At 53.2% G+C, this 13,704-nt stretch overlaps 5 protein-coding genes across 5 annotated transcripts; 1 reads left to right on the top strand and 4 right to left on the bottom strand.

Moving 5' to 3' along the window:
* Positions 1–3,631: 3,631 nt before the first annotated feature.
* Positions 3,632–6,190, bottom strand: V1518DRAFT_424091 (acyl transferase/acyl hydrolase/lysophospholipase). The gene is made up of 3 exons (XM_066905846.1): positions 5,909–6,190; positions 4,056–5,855; positions 3,632–4,011 (listed from the first exon to the last, which is right to left on the bottom strand). Exons 1-3 carry the CDS (start codon positions 6,060–6,062, stop codon positions 3,728–3,730), a joined length of 2,238 nt encoding a protein of 745 aa, XP_066756818.1. The 5' UTR covers positions 6,063–6,190; the 3' UTR covers positions 3,632–3,727.
* On the top strand, positions 5,972–8,130 carry V1518DRAFT_424089 (Cullin repeat-like-containing domain protein). Its single transcript, XM_066905845.1, has one exon. The coding sequence runs from the start codon at positions 6,182–6,184 to the stop codon at positions 8,039–8,041; it is 1,860 nt and encodes a 619-aa protein (XP_066756817.1). The 5' UTR covers positions 5,972–6,181; the 3' UTR covers positions 8,042–8,130.
* On the bottom strand, positions 7,859–9,086 carry V1518DRAFT_424088 (inorganic pyrophosphatase). The gene has a single exon (XM_066905844.1). It carries the CDS (start codon positions 9,009–9,011, stop codon positions 8,076–8,078), a length of 936 nt encoding a protein of 311 aa, XP_066756816.1. The 5' UTR covers positions 9,012–9,086; the 3' UTR covers positions 7,859–8,075.
* A 93-nt stretch (positions 9,087–9,179) lies between these two features.
* V1518DRAFT_378829 (uncharacterized protein) lies at positions 9,180–11,369 on the bottom strand (the record flags this gene model as incomplete). The annotated part of the gene is made up of 2 exons (XM_066901620.1): positions 9,180–10,271; positions 10,323–11,369. 2 exons carry the CDS (start codon positions 11,367–11,369, stop codon positions 9,180–9,182), a joined length of 2,139 nt encoding a protein of 712 aa, XP_066756815.1.
* Positions 11,370–11,935: 566 nt separating this feature from the next.
* V1518DRAFT_424083 (P-loop containing nucleoside triphosphate hydrolase protein) lies at positions 11,936–13,640 on the bottom strand. Its single transcript, XM_066905843.1, has 6 exons — positions 13,457–13,640; positions 13,389–13,396; positions 13,024–13,342; positions 12,816–12,967; positions 12,626–12,762; positions 11,936–12,574 (listed from the first exon to the last, which is right to left on the bottom strand). Exons 1-6 carry the CDS (start codon positions 13,513–13,515, stop codon positions 12,008–12,010), a joined length of 1,242 nt encoding a protein of 413 aa, XP_066756814.1. The 5' UTR covers positions 13,516–13,640; the 3' UTR covers positions 11,936–12,007.
* Between the last annotated feature and the right edge of the window lie 64 nt (positions 13,641–13,704).

Below are 13,704 nucleotides of genomic sequence, written 5' to 3'. Positions count from 1 at the left end.
CTGCTACAAACCCCTCTCGGATATTACAAACTCCCTTTGGCTATGACATCATAGCAGAAGGTTCTAGACCTGCCCAGAACATTCCAGGCTCCCCTGGAATCTTCCAGAACATCCCACACTCTTCCAGATCCTCCTCCCATATTCCTGTTGTTCGAAGGAGTCCATGGTGATAGTAGTTGTACTGTGTGCAGACCAGTCCAGGTTCCAAGTCTGTGGTCCTCTTGGTTCCTGAGAAAATGGTGATTGTATTTGGAGGGCAGAGGCCCTAGCTATATAGACCTCAGGAGCCATTCTAAGAATAGAATGGTCCTAAGAATAGCAGCTCTAAGAATAGCAGCTCTAAGAATAGATGCACAGCCAGGTGGCTGTGTCCATAGCCACCCTGCACAGCCACCCCATAGCCACCTTCCACAGCCACCTTACACAGCCACCTTACACAGCCACCTTGCACAGCCACCCTGTCACTTGAACACCATTTCCAACAATTCCATACCCCAATCCTCTCTATCTCCTCCAATATCCATCCGTTCTCCCTGCAATTCGGCCAGCTCATAGTTCACCATCAGGCGCATATTTCAACAGAATATGGGGATGTGGAGTCAATGATGAAACCTTTGTCATGTAAGTCCTGGATTTGTCTTTGAAGTTCTTTGTTCTCTGCAATTGATAGTCAATATGGTGGGTGCAATAGCAGCTGCATGCCTTCTGTCAACTGGATCCAATGTTTGACCTCCTTGAGCTCTGGTAGCTTTGTCAGTGGTCTGTTGGTGACCACATTGGCATATTCTGCTTGTAAGTGTGAAGGTAGTGCCCTGTCCTCATCTATGGAGTACAGGCTGATTTCAAAAAAGTACCATGGCTGGTTCTTTGTATCATGTGTGAAGTTACCAGTATCCCAATACACATTGGTATTGTCTAGAGTCATGATGGCCATTGGTCCCTGGCATTTTGCAGTGACATTAGCGAAGGTGTTGTTTTCAAAGTTCAGCATGTAATGGTACTTTGTCAGGAATGGTTGGCTGAGGACTAATGGTCATAATATTTCATCAACCAGATAGCAGGGAATTCTTGCAGTCCAAGTGTCAATAACCAGAGGGGCCATGATGGCATCCTTGACCAGGATACTTTGTCCAAATGCACTTCAGACTTGCATAGGTGTGCACATGAAGATGGTATGTTCCAATCCTGCTTTGTGCATGGTAGCTGATTGCACAAAACAGGAAGCTGTGTTGGAGTCCAAGAGAGCTGAGATATCCAAGTTATTCAAGAGAGCCGGGACAATGAATGGTCAGTCCACACATGGTTCCTACATGTCCAGAGAAAGCAGAGACAATTGAGCAAGTACCTGTGACAAATGCTCTGATGTTTCCTTGTTCTGCTGCACCTGTTTGACCATATCAGCAGCCAAATTCATATCCTTGCAGGAACCCAATGCATAGGCACTCAAGTCAGCTTCCTCTGGGTCATTCAATATCTCCTTGCTTGACAAACTGGTATCTGTTGCAGCAATCCTTTCAAGTATCTTGGTGAAACACCAGTGGCTTAAATCATTGCCTTGTTGGTCAACAGGAGCCTCCCTTACTGTTGACCATTTGTGTTATTTGTCTCATCTCATGGTTTGCACTTAAGACAATCATGTGCCAAGTGCTTTCTGGTGTGACAGTAAAAGCACAGCCCCCTTCAACAGAGTTCATCACATTCCTCCTTTGTCAATTGTGTGTGCTTCATGTTGATTTCTTCCAGCTCCAATTCATCTAGGTCCATTGGGTTGCCTTCATGAGCCATCAATCATGGGGTCATGAAACTCTGGAATAATTGGGAAGTCAAGTCCTTCTGTTGAAATATGCTACTGATGGTAGATTATGGGGTGGCCAAATAGCAGAGGGATTGGATAGATATTGGAGGAGATACAGGATTGGAGTGTGGAACATGGTCAGAAGTTATGGAAATGAGGGGTAGTGAGGAGTACATGAAGGGTAAATGGGAAGTCCAGTGTCTATAAAAGACCGGGTTTCCTCCCCTCTGCCCTGGCTTCTTTCTTTTGTGAATCTCAATTCTCTTTTGCAATGGACTCCCTCACTCTGGCTACCCAGAACATGTGACCTAACAACAAGAGGCTGCTTGAAAGGGCAATTAAGAATTCTGTCTTAATCACATAGTTGACATAAGACTTTATCAATACTTTGATTTGGCAACCATATGCCTGCTTCAATGGAGAAAAGTGTTCAACATCAAGTAGCTGAAATAGATGTGTTGAGTGCAGAGGCATAGAGACAGTTATAACATCCTTCTCCTCATAAAATAGTTGAAATTGGCTGACATATTGCTCTCATGGCCATCAATCACTAACATCTGATATTTGCCAATCTTGTGACGAGCTGCGTTTTGATTATACTGCTGAATCCATTCCTGGCCTGTCTCATTGTATGTCCATCCATTGCTGGCAGGTTTGATCACCCAGTTTCATGGAAGGTTGCACTCTTTACCAGTTGGCAAGGTGGTAGGTCCTCTTCACAATGATGAATATCAGTATATAGCAGCCATCTGCATTCACTCCCTGAATCACCATAGCCCATTCTTGATTGCCAGGCTGAACTGTCTTCGCTGTTCCATATCATTCAGCATGTGTCATCACCATAGATGGGATTACAATGCCAATTGCAAAGCCAGTCTAATCAAAGCTGTACAGGCCTTCATTCACAATGTCATACTTGCTGCATAGATTCTGTACCAGTGTGAACCATGCATTAATTTTTTCAAGATCTTTGCAGAGGGATTGTTAATCTTAGAGATGATTGAAACACATCCAGAGGTCTGGTTGTCACTTGACAAAGTTGAATGCCCAGTGATCTCAGATGCATCCTACATCATGCTTTGCCAGCAAGACAGTTGCCATATCTTCCACATCTGCCAACCTTGGTGGAAACCCTCATGTATCCAGGTCGAGAATGTATTGAAGATGATTAGTCTCTTCTAACCCTGCTAATTTCAAAGAGTTGGTACAAGTGTCTCTTTGAGCAATGTTAACCATTCCTTGTTTGCTGAAGAGTGTTCTCAAAATGTTGTAAATCTTTGCTGCAGCTCTAGTGCTGAATTTCATGTCTCTTTCAATAGCTTGGGGAGCTAAGAATAGCTTTGACTCATTTGAAGACAATTCCATCATTTTTGGTCAAGAAATATTGTTGTAAGGAAACATAGGTTTTGATTTATAAGAGGTTGCCCACCACTTGTCTGCCTGTTTGCTTATAACTAGATTACAGTTTATATGTTGCATACAAATTTGGAGGAGAATAAACGGCTATAGTAAGCATGCTGCCTACCAGAAAATGCTGTCTAGACTTGATTCTCTACTACATGAAAGCTGCTGCTAAGGCTTATGGGCAATTGTAAGCTCTACTATTCAGATTTTGCTCAGGATATCAAAAATAGTGCAAATATCATTTTATAAGCTTGGACATGATTTGATAAAAGAGATGCTGTGCATATCTGTTGAGATGCCCCAAAGATGATACCAGAGCCAGATTTATACATAAATAGAAATGGTCAAAGACAAACCAAAGCAGATATAACTTTAGTTGCTAAAGAGACAAGCCATGCCTCATGTAAGTTAACCTGTGAGGAAGGACAATTAGAGCAATGTTGAGGAGCTTTATATAATAAGTAATATACACTATACACATAACCAGTTATAGCCTCTATATACAATTAATAATGAGTAAAGTAACACTTAATCAGTACTCTCCTTGACACCATGGAGAATACTCTTCTTCCATGTAGTCCTGATGTACTGCTCCATGGCAAGTCTCTGTTCCCTCTTCTGCTTATAGATAGCCCTAACAGCTTCGCGCACCTGCTCTTGTCCTTGGTTGAAATTGGTGGATGCAAGGTTGACCACACTATCAACTTCTTCTGGTGTGTAGACAAAGTTCCAGGTGCTCATAAATTCAGTGTTCGTAAGGTGGTGATCAGAGTCATAGTGTGAGATTAGTGGACAGTAAACCAGGGTGATTGCTGAATTGTTAGTTCTGCTTGTGCAAGAAGGGGAAGAAGCATACCTGATTGTTGAGTCTCCGGTGAGTCGGTATGGACAACACCAGTCCAGATGGACACAGGTCCAAGCATATCAGTAGAGCTATCATCACCCTTCATTTTTTCTTCTGTGATTCCGGCCTTGTTGATTGTGCTTGCAGCTTCGCTCTTCTTCTTGGGCCAACATGCGCTAGAAGGCCATCCAGCGATTCCGTGCTTCTCTGCATACTCAGCCGTGAGATCGAGCCAGGGGACATCTTGGATATCAGCAGAACAATCAAACGCGATGATCATATCCACATTGCGCTGCGGCCGGAGTAGCGGGTAGAACGCGAGGTTGTTATCCATGCCTGCATCCATGAGATTGATGTTCTTTGCTGTAAGCAGACTTTCTGGACATGTCTTGGGGAGATATTGCTGCAGCCCGAGGATGTAGTTCGGTATACTCGCCGGTGTGATTGGATGGACGCCGCGTAGATCATCGTCATTTGCGGAAACTAGATAATCAAGCTTCTGGATCATGTCAATGTCACCAGGCAATACCGGCCGTATTTCCTTGTAGAAATGCGACAATGTAGCACAGAACGCGGAGCCAAAGGTGCCGAGAAGTAACGTGAGATTGAGCTCAGGAACTGGTGCTTCAATGCTCGACCCAGCTTGCCACTTGCGCCCTAGCGCGTACGTTGGGATCCAGGCCTGCAACTCCTCGAAGCCAGCTTCGTACGGCGAGACCTCGAACCACTGGAACCACTGCTTGCGTGTGTGCTCTATTTCCGCGATAGTTTCTTCAGATACCTGCGACGGTATGTCGGTTGTGTCTGATTCTTGTTGTTGAGCCTTGTCCAACCCAAGCTCGTGTCGCACGGCGGTGTAAATCGGCATGGGCACGGTGCCGGTATCGACAATGTCACGTTGCCGTGAGATCTTGAGATCGTCGTTGTGCAGGATCATCTTCCTGTCCGGTATAAGAAGCCTGCTCGCCAGCATGATTCCGTATATATCTGCCAGGGACACATCGGTGTACTTGTAGTATAGCTTTTGAATGAGCCCGTGCAGGAGGAACTTGTCTGTCGGCGGTGTCGTGCAGAGATCCATGACGGCGGGGAGATACGCAATGTGGATTCCGACACGCTGCTTTATGTGGTCAATCAGCGTCCGCGTGTCAAAGTTTCCGAGCGTGAAGTACAACGCGAGCAGCCAGGTCGATCCACTGACTCCGCTCATGTAGGTGACGCAGTCCAAGAGCCCAGAGGATTCAAGCGAGGAGAGGTATCCCGCACCGGCGATGAGAGCTCTGTACCCACCGCCGGACCCGGTGACTGCGATTACAGGCACATCGCGGGGGTTTATCGTTTCAAGCGGGATATCAAGATATGTCGCCAGCGCCAGGCGCGTGAACTTGACGCGGTTCTTGCGGAACGCGTCCTCCTCCGGCGCGAGCTCTACTCCTAACCGCACGTGTGCAGGCGTCCAGTCGATCTCAGGATTGAGTTGCGCGTTACTACTTTCCTGGATCATCTCGGAGCCGAGGCTGTCTTTGTCGTCAAGCGCAAAGGTGGACTGCAGCTGGCGGATCCAAACGGGAATGGAGATTGAGAGGACGAGGGAGTCTTTCAAGAAGTCGAGCACCGCAGCAGTGTCGTTGGAGTCGAGCAATTTGGAGACCTTGGCCTGGATGTCGCTGTATTGCTGGCCGACGTACTCCCATGGCTTGAGCTTGGGTGGAGATTGTGGTGGAGTGGAGGTGCTATCGTCGTTGTCGACGGGGAATGAGGTCGCGGCGTAGGTAGCAACGACCGCAAGTGTTGCGGCTAGGAGAGATGAGTCTGGACATGTTAGCATTGAGCACTGAGCAGTTGAGAGGACGTGGAGATCATACTTGGAAGCAGGAGCAGCGATGGAGTCTTGTCAGCATGTCGAGCTGCACGCGGTCGTGGGTGTAGTCGTGAGTGCGGTGCTGTGGACCTCCCTGCCGTCCAGAGTGCGGCCACTCGCAGCGACCAGCGCTGCGCGGATGCGGCCATTCGAGCCATGGCGGCGGTGTGTACTAGCGGCAGGTGGTGAAGCGATAGCGATGATCTACGCGGAGACACGCTGAGCTTAGAAGTGCGTCCATCCCAGTCTTCACCAGTTCACGTTTCGCCACCAAGCCATGGCCACGCTCACGGACGTGCCCTCCGCGGCGCCGACGCCGCTCTCGCGACTTGACAGCGCACTGCAACAGTCTGATCGACTCGCGCAGCAAATCGCGGCATCACTAAATCGCCTCGGTCAGGCGTCTACGGCGATCGAGAGCGCAATCAAGCCTATATCAGGCTCAACGCAGACGTACTCGAACGTGTCAAAGCATATCGAGAGCACGATAGCGGAGCTCGATTTGCTGCGGACGCATCAGGCCGTATTTGAGGAGGAGGAGGCGCGGATTCGGCGGGGGAATCTCGAGGTGGTCGAGTGTCTGCAGAGTATTCGGAAGTTACAGGCCGCAATCGCAGCGCTGGACGGGTCGACTCTCAAGAGTTCGCAGCAGGTGACGCTAAAGATGCAGCAGCTGATTACATTTGCGGTGGGAAACATCCGGGACCGGTATCGCAAGATACTGGCGACGGTATCAGTGTATCCTCCTGTGAAAATTGCAAAGGACGACACTCCTGTTGCCGACGGCAAATTCGACTGCAGCATTGCGCCGGACACATTGCAGAGTCTGTCGACGATGGTGGACTTCTTCACGCTGACAGACTCCACGGTGACGGTGCCGCTGTACGTGGACGCGCGGAGCACGTTCATCATCAGGCGCCTGACAACGCTGTCCGAGGCGGCAGTGAACTTTGAGATCAAGGGCGACTACGAGAAGGGCTCGAGTCAGTTCCGGCCTTACATCGATGCAGTTCTGAGTGTGTTGAAGAACGAGTCCAAAAACATTGAGGCCGTGTTCAAATCGCCCGCCGCGGTGCAAGCCGTTGCGAGCGCGACGCTAAAGGACGTGGAGAAGAACTTTGCCAACACCGTAGCGGCGCTGACCACGCAGATCCGCAAGAACATGATCCGTGACTGCTTCTACGCGTACGACCTGATCGAGCTCGTGCACTTTGCAAACGGCGAGCTGCTGCTCTCCGTCGAGAACCCGCCGTTCAGCCTTGAAGGTGCGAGTAAGATGCTGCGCAAGACCGCGCAGGACTCATTCACGGAGATGCTGATGCACATTGAGACCATTGTACAGGCTCTGCCACAGCTGCCGCTCGACTTCCAGGTGCTTGACATCACGAAGCAGACTGCGAGCTGGCTTGTGCGGTTGGAAGACTACGACTCGATCCTCGCGCCACTGCTGATTCCGCTGGGGCCGCCGTCAGCGTGGTCGCTAAAGCTCACATACCAGCAGACACTGTCGACCGCGGCCACGGGCGGCACGCCGAAGAACTCGTACATGGGGCCGGAGATCCTAGCGCTGTACATATCGGAGTGTCTCGATGACCTGTTAGGCAACATTGAGGCGAAGGCCCGAGTGCAGTACAAGAAGGTGACGAGGGTGGGATTGCAGGTCGTCGCAAATCTTCTTTACGTAGAGCGCACGCTTAAAGGCTCTCAGGACCTGTGGCCGATGGTGAGCACGGGCGGCGGCTCGGAGCGCCTGGAGAAGATCCGCAAGCGCGCGCTGAACATGTTCCTGGAAGGCTGGGAGGCGTGTGCGCACAACCTGCTCGACGTGACGGTGGTGCGGACCAATACTGCCTCCTCGCGGACGACAATGAGTACGCGCGACCGCGAGCAGATTAAGGAGAAGTTCAAGAACTTCAACGCAGACTTTGAGGACCTTGTCGCCAAGTTCCGGGAGTACTCGTTCCGGGATGCGGAGCTTAAGGGATTTTTAGTGAAGGAACTCAGCCTGATCATCGTGCCATTGTACAACCGCTTCTATGAGAAGTACAAAGGGGGCGAGTTCAGTAAGCACGCAGACAAGTACATCAAGTATAACAAGACACAGCTGGAGACGGCGCTCAAGGCGCTACAGCAGTAGTAAATACAAATATTTTGGAGATAAGGAAAAGCGATTATTGGGCGCCCGCGAGGAAGAACCACTTGTCAATAGAAGAATCTATCGGCGCCGCAGGGAGGGCCTCCCCGGCAGGGATAGCGGCAGTCTCAGAGAAGCCGGCCTCACCCTTGAGAGTCGTGTTGGTGAGCGCGATCTTCTTGGATTCGGGAACCTGGCCATCCATAAGGCGCTTCCAAGCATCGTTGGTCTCGTGAATGATCTCGGTGGCGTACTTCTTGTTGCGACACTCGCCAGAGAAGGCAAAATGGTTCTCCGGCTTGCCGTCGGGCATCTTGTAGATACGGAACCATTCGTTGGTGGCACGCAACAGGCCCGGGAAGTACTTCTCCACGTCCTCAATGTCGTTGAGCTTGGGCGCGAGCGGGTCGCGCACGTCAATGGCGATGACCTTCCAGTCGGTCTCGCCCTCGTCGAGCAACGCCATGATGCCGAGCACCTTGACCTGCTTGACCTCGCCGGGGTACGACACCTGCCAGCCGATCTCGCAGACATCAACAGGATCGTTGTCACCCGCAGCCTGTGTCTCGGGGTGCACAACGTTGGGGTCCTCCCAGGTCTGAGGCAGTGCGCCATAGTTATGGATGTACCCGTGGTGTGGGAAGCAATTGCGCACATAGCGAAGCTTGCCCTTCTTCATGTCTTGTTTGATGGGGTTGAGTTCGATCTCCTTGGAAATCTCTAGCTTCGCGTTAGACCAGCGCGGGATCTCCACGACCATGTTGAGGATCGTCTTCTGCTCGTTGGCGTAGAGCGGGATGTCGTGGAAGGGTGACACAGGCGCGCCGTCCTTCTCGATATATACGCGGTAATCGGTAGTGTTGGCGGCGCCAACCTGGCGAGGCGTGTAAGCAGACATTACGAGCGATACAGATGAGTGCGAGAGCTGACGCGCGAGTTGCTGGAGACGTAGACGTGGGTACGCAGGCAGCATTTATCACCGTGAGAATTTTGTCGCAGCGGCGGTCACCGCGGCCGCCGGCGCTGGTCCGGGATCCAGTTTAGCAGTTATACCGTATATATGCCCTCAATGCTATTCCGGAGCCGTGCCCACCCCTGACGCTTCCGGCATCTCCACAACATCATCTCCTGTTCTCTCTCCTCACCGCGAAAGCTGCCCCAGCAGCGCAGCACTCTGGCTCCGCTCTTCATAGATCCGAGCGAGTTCCTCCACCAGGCGCCCCTTCTTCCGTGCCCCTTCCCTCGCACCCCCTTCGTCCTCCTCCCCCTCGTCTTCCCTTCGCGCCCGGCCTACGCGCCTCCCCTTCCGTACCGGCCCCGGCGCAACATTCTCCTTGCCCCCGCCCACACTTGCGATTGTAGGCCCACCCACCACCAGCGCCGCCGGCGTCGTCGCCGCACTCGCACCAAGTGGACGCGGCTTCGCCAGTAGTCTATCGGTCTTGATCACAGCAGTCTGCGCCGTCACGTACGGCGACACTTGTCGCATCTCTGCGGTCTTCGCTGGTGTGTCCCCTGAAATGCACCGAAACCCGCCTGCCGTGGCCGTCGTGCGGAACTTGCTATTCGTTGCCACACCGGTGTACGCCCGCGATAGTGTTGGGTTTGGCACCGGTACTGTCTGCTTCGTGCTGTATGAAAACATCGCCTTAGTAGACGGTGCGTCTGCACTCATTGCTGGTGTCATAGTGCTCGCATGTCGTAGAGACGGCGTCACCGTCTTGCTCGGCTCCGACTTGGACGAGTACGAGAACTTGATCTTCTGTGGTTTGTCGTCATGTAGCTCCGGTAACGATGGCACGGTTGATGTCGTCGAGCTTTCCGAAGGCGACGGTGACGCCGTTGCCGAACTAGTCGTGCTCGTATTCGAACTAATACTCGTGACCATCACCGCCAGCGACGCCGACGACCCGGGCGGCGTAAACTTCCTCAGCGGCAGCGGCGGCGGCAGCTGCTTCGACGACGTCGACGACGCCGTGGTCGTAGACGACATCGATCGACTCCGGTTCCTTCCAATCGTCTTGTCATCATCGTCCTTCCCATCGTTGTCATCACCCCCCTCCTTGCCCAGCTCCGAGCAGGGCAGCTCGTTCCAGTAATAAATCAAACACTCAAACACCTTCATGTTGAACTCCAAAATGCGAACCGTCTCGACTGGATCCGTCACGTACTCTATCTGCTGCGCCGGCTCTTCTGTCACCGTCGCTGTCCCTGCCACAAGTGTCACGCTCGACTCGTTGCTGTTGTTCGTCCCCAGCGCCGTCCTGCTGCCATTGAATGTCACCATCTCCGGCGATTCGTCCGTCGGAATCGACAGCCGTACCAAACTCGGTGTAATTGCGCGGGCCAAATTTACAATCGTCATCCGCGTGTTTTGCTCGTTCTTGGCCACCGCCCGTAGCAGCGGCACAAGCAGCGCGAGCAGCTCCAGCGTCTGCCGTGCAAGCTCATTCACCACCCGCACCGTGTACTCCTTTGTAGGGGAAAAGTCCGGAAACTGCTCCAGCAGCCCATGCGGCAGTGGTGCGGTTGGCAGACACCGCAGGAACAACTTCAGTATGGATGCCGACACATGCGGTGAGTAGTCCGCCAGGTCCACGATCTGGCACCGGTCGAATGCTTCACGTAAAATTTCCAGGTGTTCCATGCGCGGCGACACTCGGAATATGCCTTCTGTGTAAATGCCTTCGACGGCAAGATGATGTATGCACTGCCGCCAGAACCGCGGAACGACGTTCTTCGAGGGTAAATCGCGGCCAAAGATCGGGGGGAACGGACTCTCAAACTGGATCCGCGGCTCAAGCCGCCGATCATGCATATAAACCGCTAGGGGAATCTGTATGAATCGAATGTCGAGAAAAGTGGCGAGGACGGAGATGTTCGGGACGTGCACGGCCTTCTTGCGGAATTTGCCCGAGACAGACCCCGCGACCATCTCCATGATGGTGCGCACCCACCAGTTCTCGTGCACAATGTAGAGCCGCTTCAGGCGCTTGCGCACGTCGCGGTCAAGCACGGAGTATGTGTGGATCATCCATGCCCACGACGGGCGATACGGCGCTCCGCCGGCAAAGAACACGATCGAATAGTCCACCCCAGCGATGACATCGAGCAAGTGCGGCAGCAGAAGTGAGTATGACACAACCTTCGCGGACGGGAGCGCAGTTGAATTAAGAACGTATAGCGGGGTGCCGGTAACCGGGTCGTCGATACCGGCGGGGTAGAGAATTTTCTCGACAATCACGCGCAGCTCGATCGGCGAGAAGGACTGTGCATTTGCTGGTGGCGGCGGCGGTGGGGCCAGTGACCCGTCAATGCCCTGGCGCGGCATTGCAGACGCGGTGCTAATGTAGGGCAAGAGGGCGGTAGTGTGGGCACGCGTTGGTTTGAGTAGTGCGGAATAGATATGCGCCGGCGGAGTCGAGGCGGCACGCGCAGTGCAAAGCACAGCACCACAGGCGGCGCAGAATCGCAGAAGCAGCAGCCGACGACGCCAACGCAGGCGCAGACAGCGAGGGGAGGATACTGTAGTCCCGCGGTTGGTGCCGGCAGCGCAGGGGCGGCGATCTCTGCCGATAAGAGCGGCGCACCGCAGCGAGAGGCGGAGCAGAAGCGCGCAGGCGGCGATGAGCCCAAACACAAGCGCGGGGCGGAGGCCGTGTTTTGTTGTGCGTGCTGTGGTATGAGTGCGTGTGGAATGTGTGGTGCTGGCGCTGCCACTGAACCCGCGAAGAGAACGCAGGGGCAGGGAGGCGAACGACAGCCACGAGCGCAGGGCGGAGGGCGGCGCGCAGAGAGTAGGGATCAGCGGCCGCGGAGCACAAAGAGTACTGGCGGCAGCGGCGGAACGCGTCGTGGGTGCGTGCAGGTGTGAGTGGTGGTGGTGGTGTTTGTGAAATGGTGAAGATGCGGAGAACGCGCCTTGCGGCCGCTCTCCTTTGTTTACGTTGTGAGCCGTGACTCTTGTGATCAGCGCCCGACCTTGAACGCTAGAATATCGTTCCTGCCCTCGCTCACCGCTTCGCTCTTCGCGACCCGAACCCCGCCAACACCCTCCACGAATGCGATAGGCACATCTCCCATAATCCGCCGCAGCACCGTGCCCACCTGCGTCCCCCGCCGCACCAGTACGCAGTCCTTGAACACGCCCTCGTCCGTCGACGAGTTCGTGAACGTGTGGATGTTGCGCACCGTAAATACGGGCACCAAGTTCAGCGTGCGCGCTGCGGCCTGGAGTGCGTGCACGATCCCCGTGCCCTTCCATCTGTAGAACAGCATGTCCCTGAGCGTGTCGATGCGCATCTGCAATCTCTCGTCCACAATCGGCTTCAGTCCGTACACGTGCTCCGGATCCTCCTTCGCGGTGATGATATCACTCCCACCCTCTTCATAGTGCGCGTAGCCCTGCTTCACCAGCCGCTTGATGAAAACTTCCGAAATGGCTGATGTAAACACGATTTTGCTGTCATCCTTCACTGTGTGCGATATTCGGTATATGCACCGGTCCGCGTCCGGGTGGTCGATCTTGTTCAGCGCCTATCGCATCGCGTCAGATGAGGTATCTACACACACACAAACCACACTCACCAAGATTGTGGGAAACTTCTCGTCCACGAACGCAGACACAACCTGTCGTATTGTGTGCAGGCCCCAGCTCTCCAGCGGCTGCGTCAGACGTATCCGGTCGAGACACCGTTGCACCACCGAGGACGTACTTCCGTATCCTATACTGTCAGCATTCGCCCGCACTCACATCTGTTTGTACACATTGACGTACCACTGAACTGATTCTGCAAGGTCTCTACCGCCGTCGCCTTTGTGTTGATATGCCGCCGCTTGATCGATCCCCACTTCTCCATGAGATTGCCCTCAATCCACCGCATGATCTCGGCCCGCAACCACTCCACATCTTGCAGAGCGTCGTATCCACTATTCCCATTAGTATATCCCTCTATTCACCTTCCCTCATTTAAAGTCACACTCACCTCGTCGCCTTGCCTTCCGCGTCCGTACAGCCTGACACATCCACCACATGAATCAGGGCGTCCGCGTGCCGCAGGTCGTCTAGGAACTTATTCCCCAGTCCCCGTCCTTCATGTGCACCCGGAACGAGGCCGGCGACGTCTAGCAACATCACCGGGACGAATCGCTTGCCGTTCTTGCACGAGCCGTAGTTCGGTCTACATTGCGCCTCGCGATCGAACCGCGCGCATGCGCAGTCGACTTGCAGATAGCCTGTGGCCTTATTTGGGTCGATCGTCGTAAATGGAAAGGCCCCAGTTTTCGCGTTCGCGTCGGTTAGGCCTGTTCTTAGTCCACTGCACACGTTCCTCCCTTGGAGACTACTCACTGTTCAGCCTGCGCAGGTTAGCACTGCATAGTACACGCCAACTGCACTCCCTTTCCACGTGTACTCACATCGTTGACTTTCCACTAGACGGTTTCCCAACCAGCCCTATAAGCGTGTCTCGGGCCATTGCGCGTCTTGTGTCTTGCTCTCTCGCCCAATCTCGGACTTTCGTTCCGGATATTCCCAATTCTAATGACCGCGCCGCGATTCGTGCGGCTTCTCCGAAGGCGTCTTGATAGACCTTTTATCAAGGCATTATTCGCCTCGTTTCGATAATTACATGAATTAGCGTATATATAGTAATTACATCACTAGC

This window comes from Limtongia smithiae (genome assembly GCF_038497785.1).
Source record: "Limtongia smithiae strain NRRL Y-17922 unplaced genomic scaffold V1518scaffold_22, whole genome shotgun sequence".
NCBI lineage: Eukaryota > Fungi > Ascomycota > Lipomycetes > Lipomycetales > Lipomycetaceae > Limtongia > Limtongia smithiae.
The sequence above is the reverse complement of the archived record's forward strand: the minus strand, read 5'-3'. Positions and strand labels throughout refer to the sequence as shown.

Bases quoted from the DNA above. Each gene is read 5' to 3' on its own strand.
- V1518DRAFT_424088 (XM_066905844.1), bottom strand. From the start codon at position 9,011: ATGCTGCCTGCGTACCCACGTCTACGTCTCCAGCAACTCGCGCGTCAG.
- V1518DRAFT_424083 (XM_066905843.1), bottom strand. From the start codon at position 13,515: ATGGCCCGAGACACGCTTATAGGGCTGGTTGGGAAACCGTCTAGTGGA. The intron at 12,968-13,023 runs GTGAGTGTGACT...TAATGGGAATAG, and splicing joins GCGGAAGGCAAGGCGACGAG to TGGATACGACGCTCTGCAAG. The intron at 12,763-12,815 runs GTACGTCAATGT...CTGACAGTATAG, and splicing joins CTTGCAGAATCAGTTCAGTG to GATACGGAAGTACGTCCTCG.
- V1518DRAFT_424091 (XM_066905846.1), bottom strand. From the start codon at position 6,062: ATGGCTCGAATGGCCGCATCCGCGCAGCGCTGGTCGCTGCGAGTGGCC. The intron at 5,856-5,908 runs GTATGATCTCCA...TAACATGTCCAG, and splicing joins ATCGCTGCTCCTGCTTCCAA to ACTCATCTCTCCTAGCCGCA. The intron at 4,012-4,055 runs GTATGCTTCTTC...CTAACAATTCAG, and splicing joins ACCGGAGACTCAACAATCAG to CAATCACCCTGGTTTACTGT.
- V1518DRAFT_424089 (XM_066905845.1), top strand. From the start codon at position 6,182: ATGGCCACGCTCACGGACGTGCCCTCCGCGGCGCCGACGCCGCTCTCG.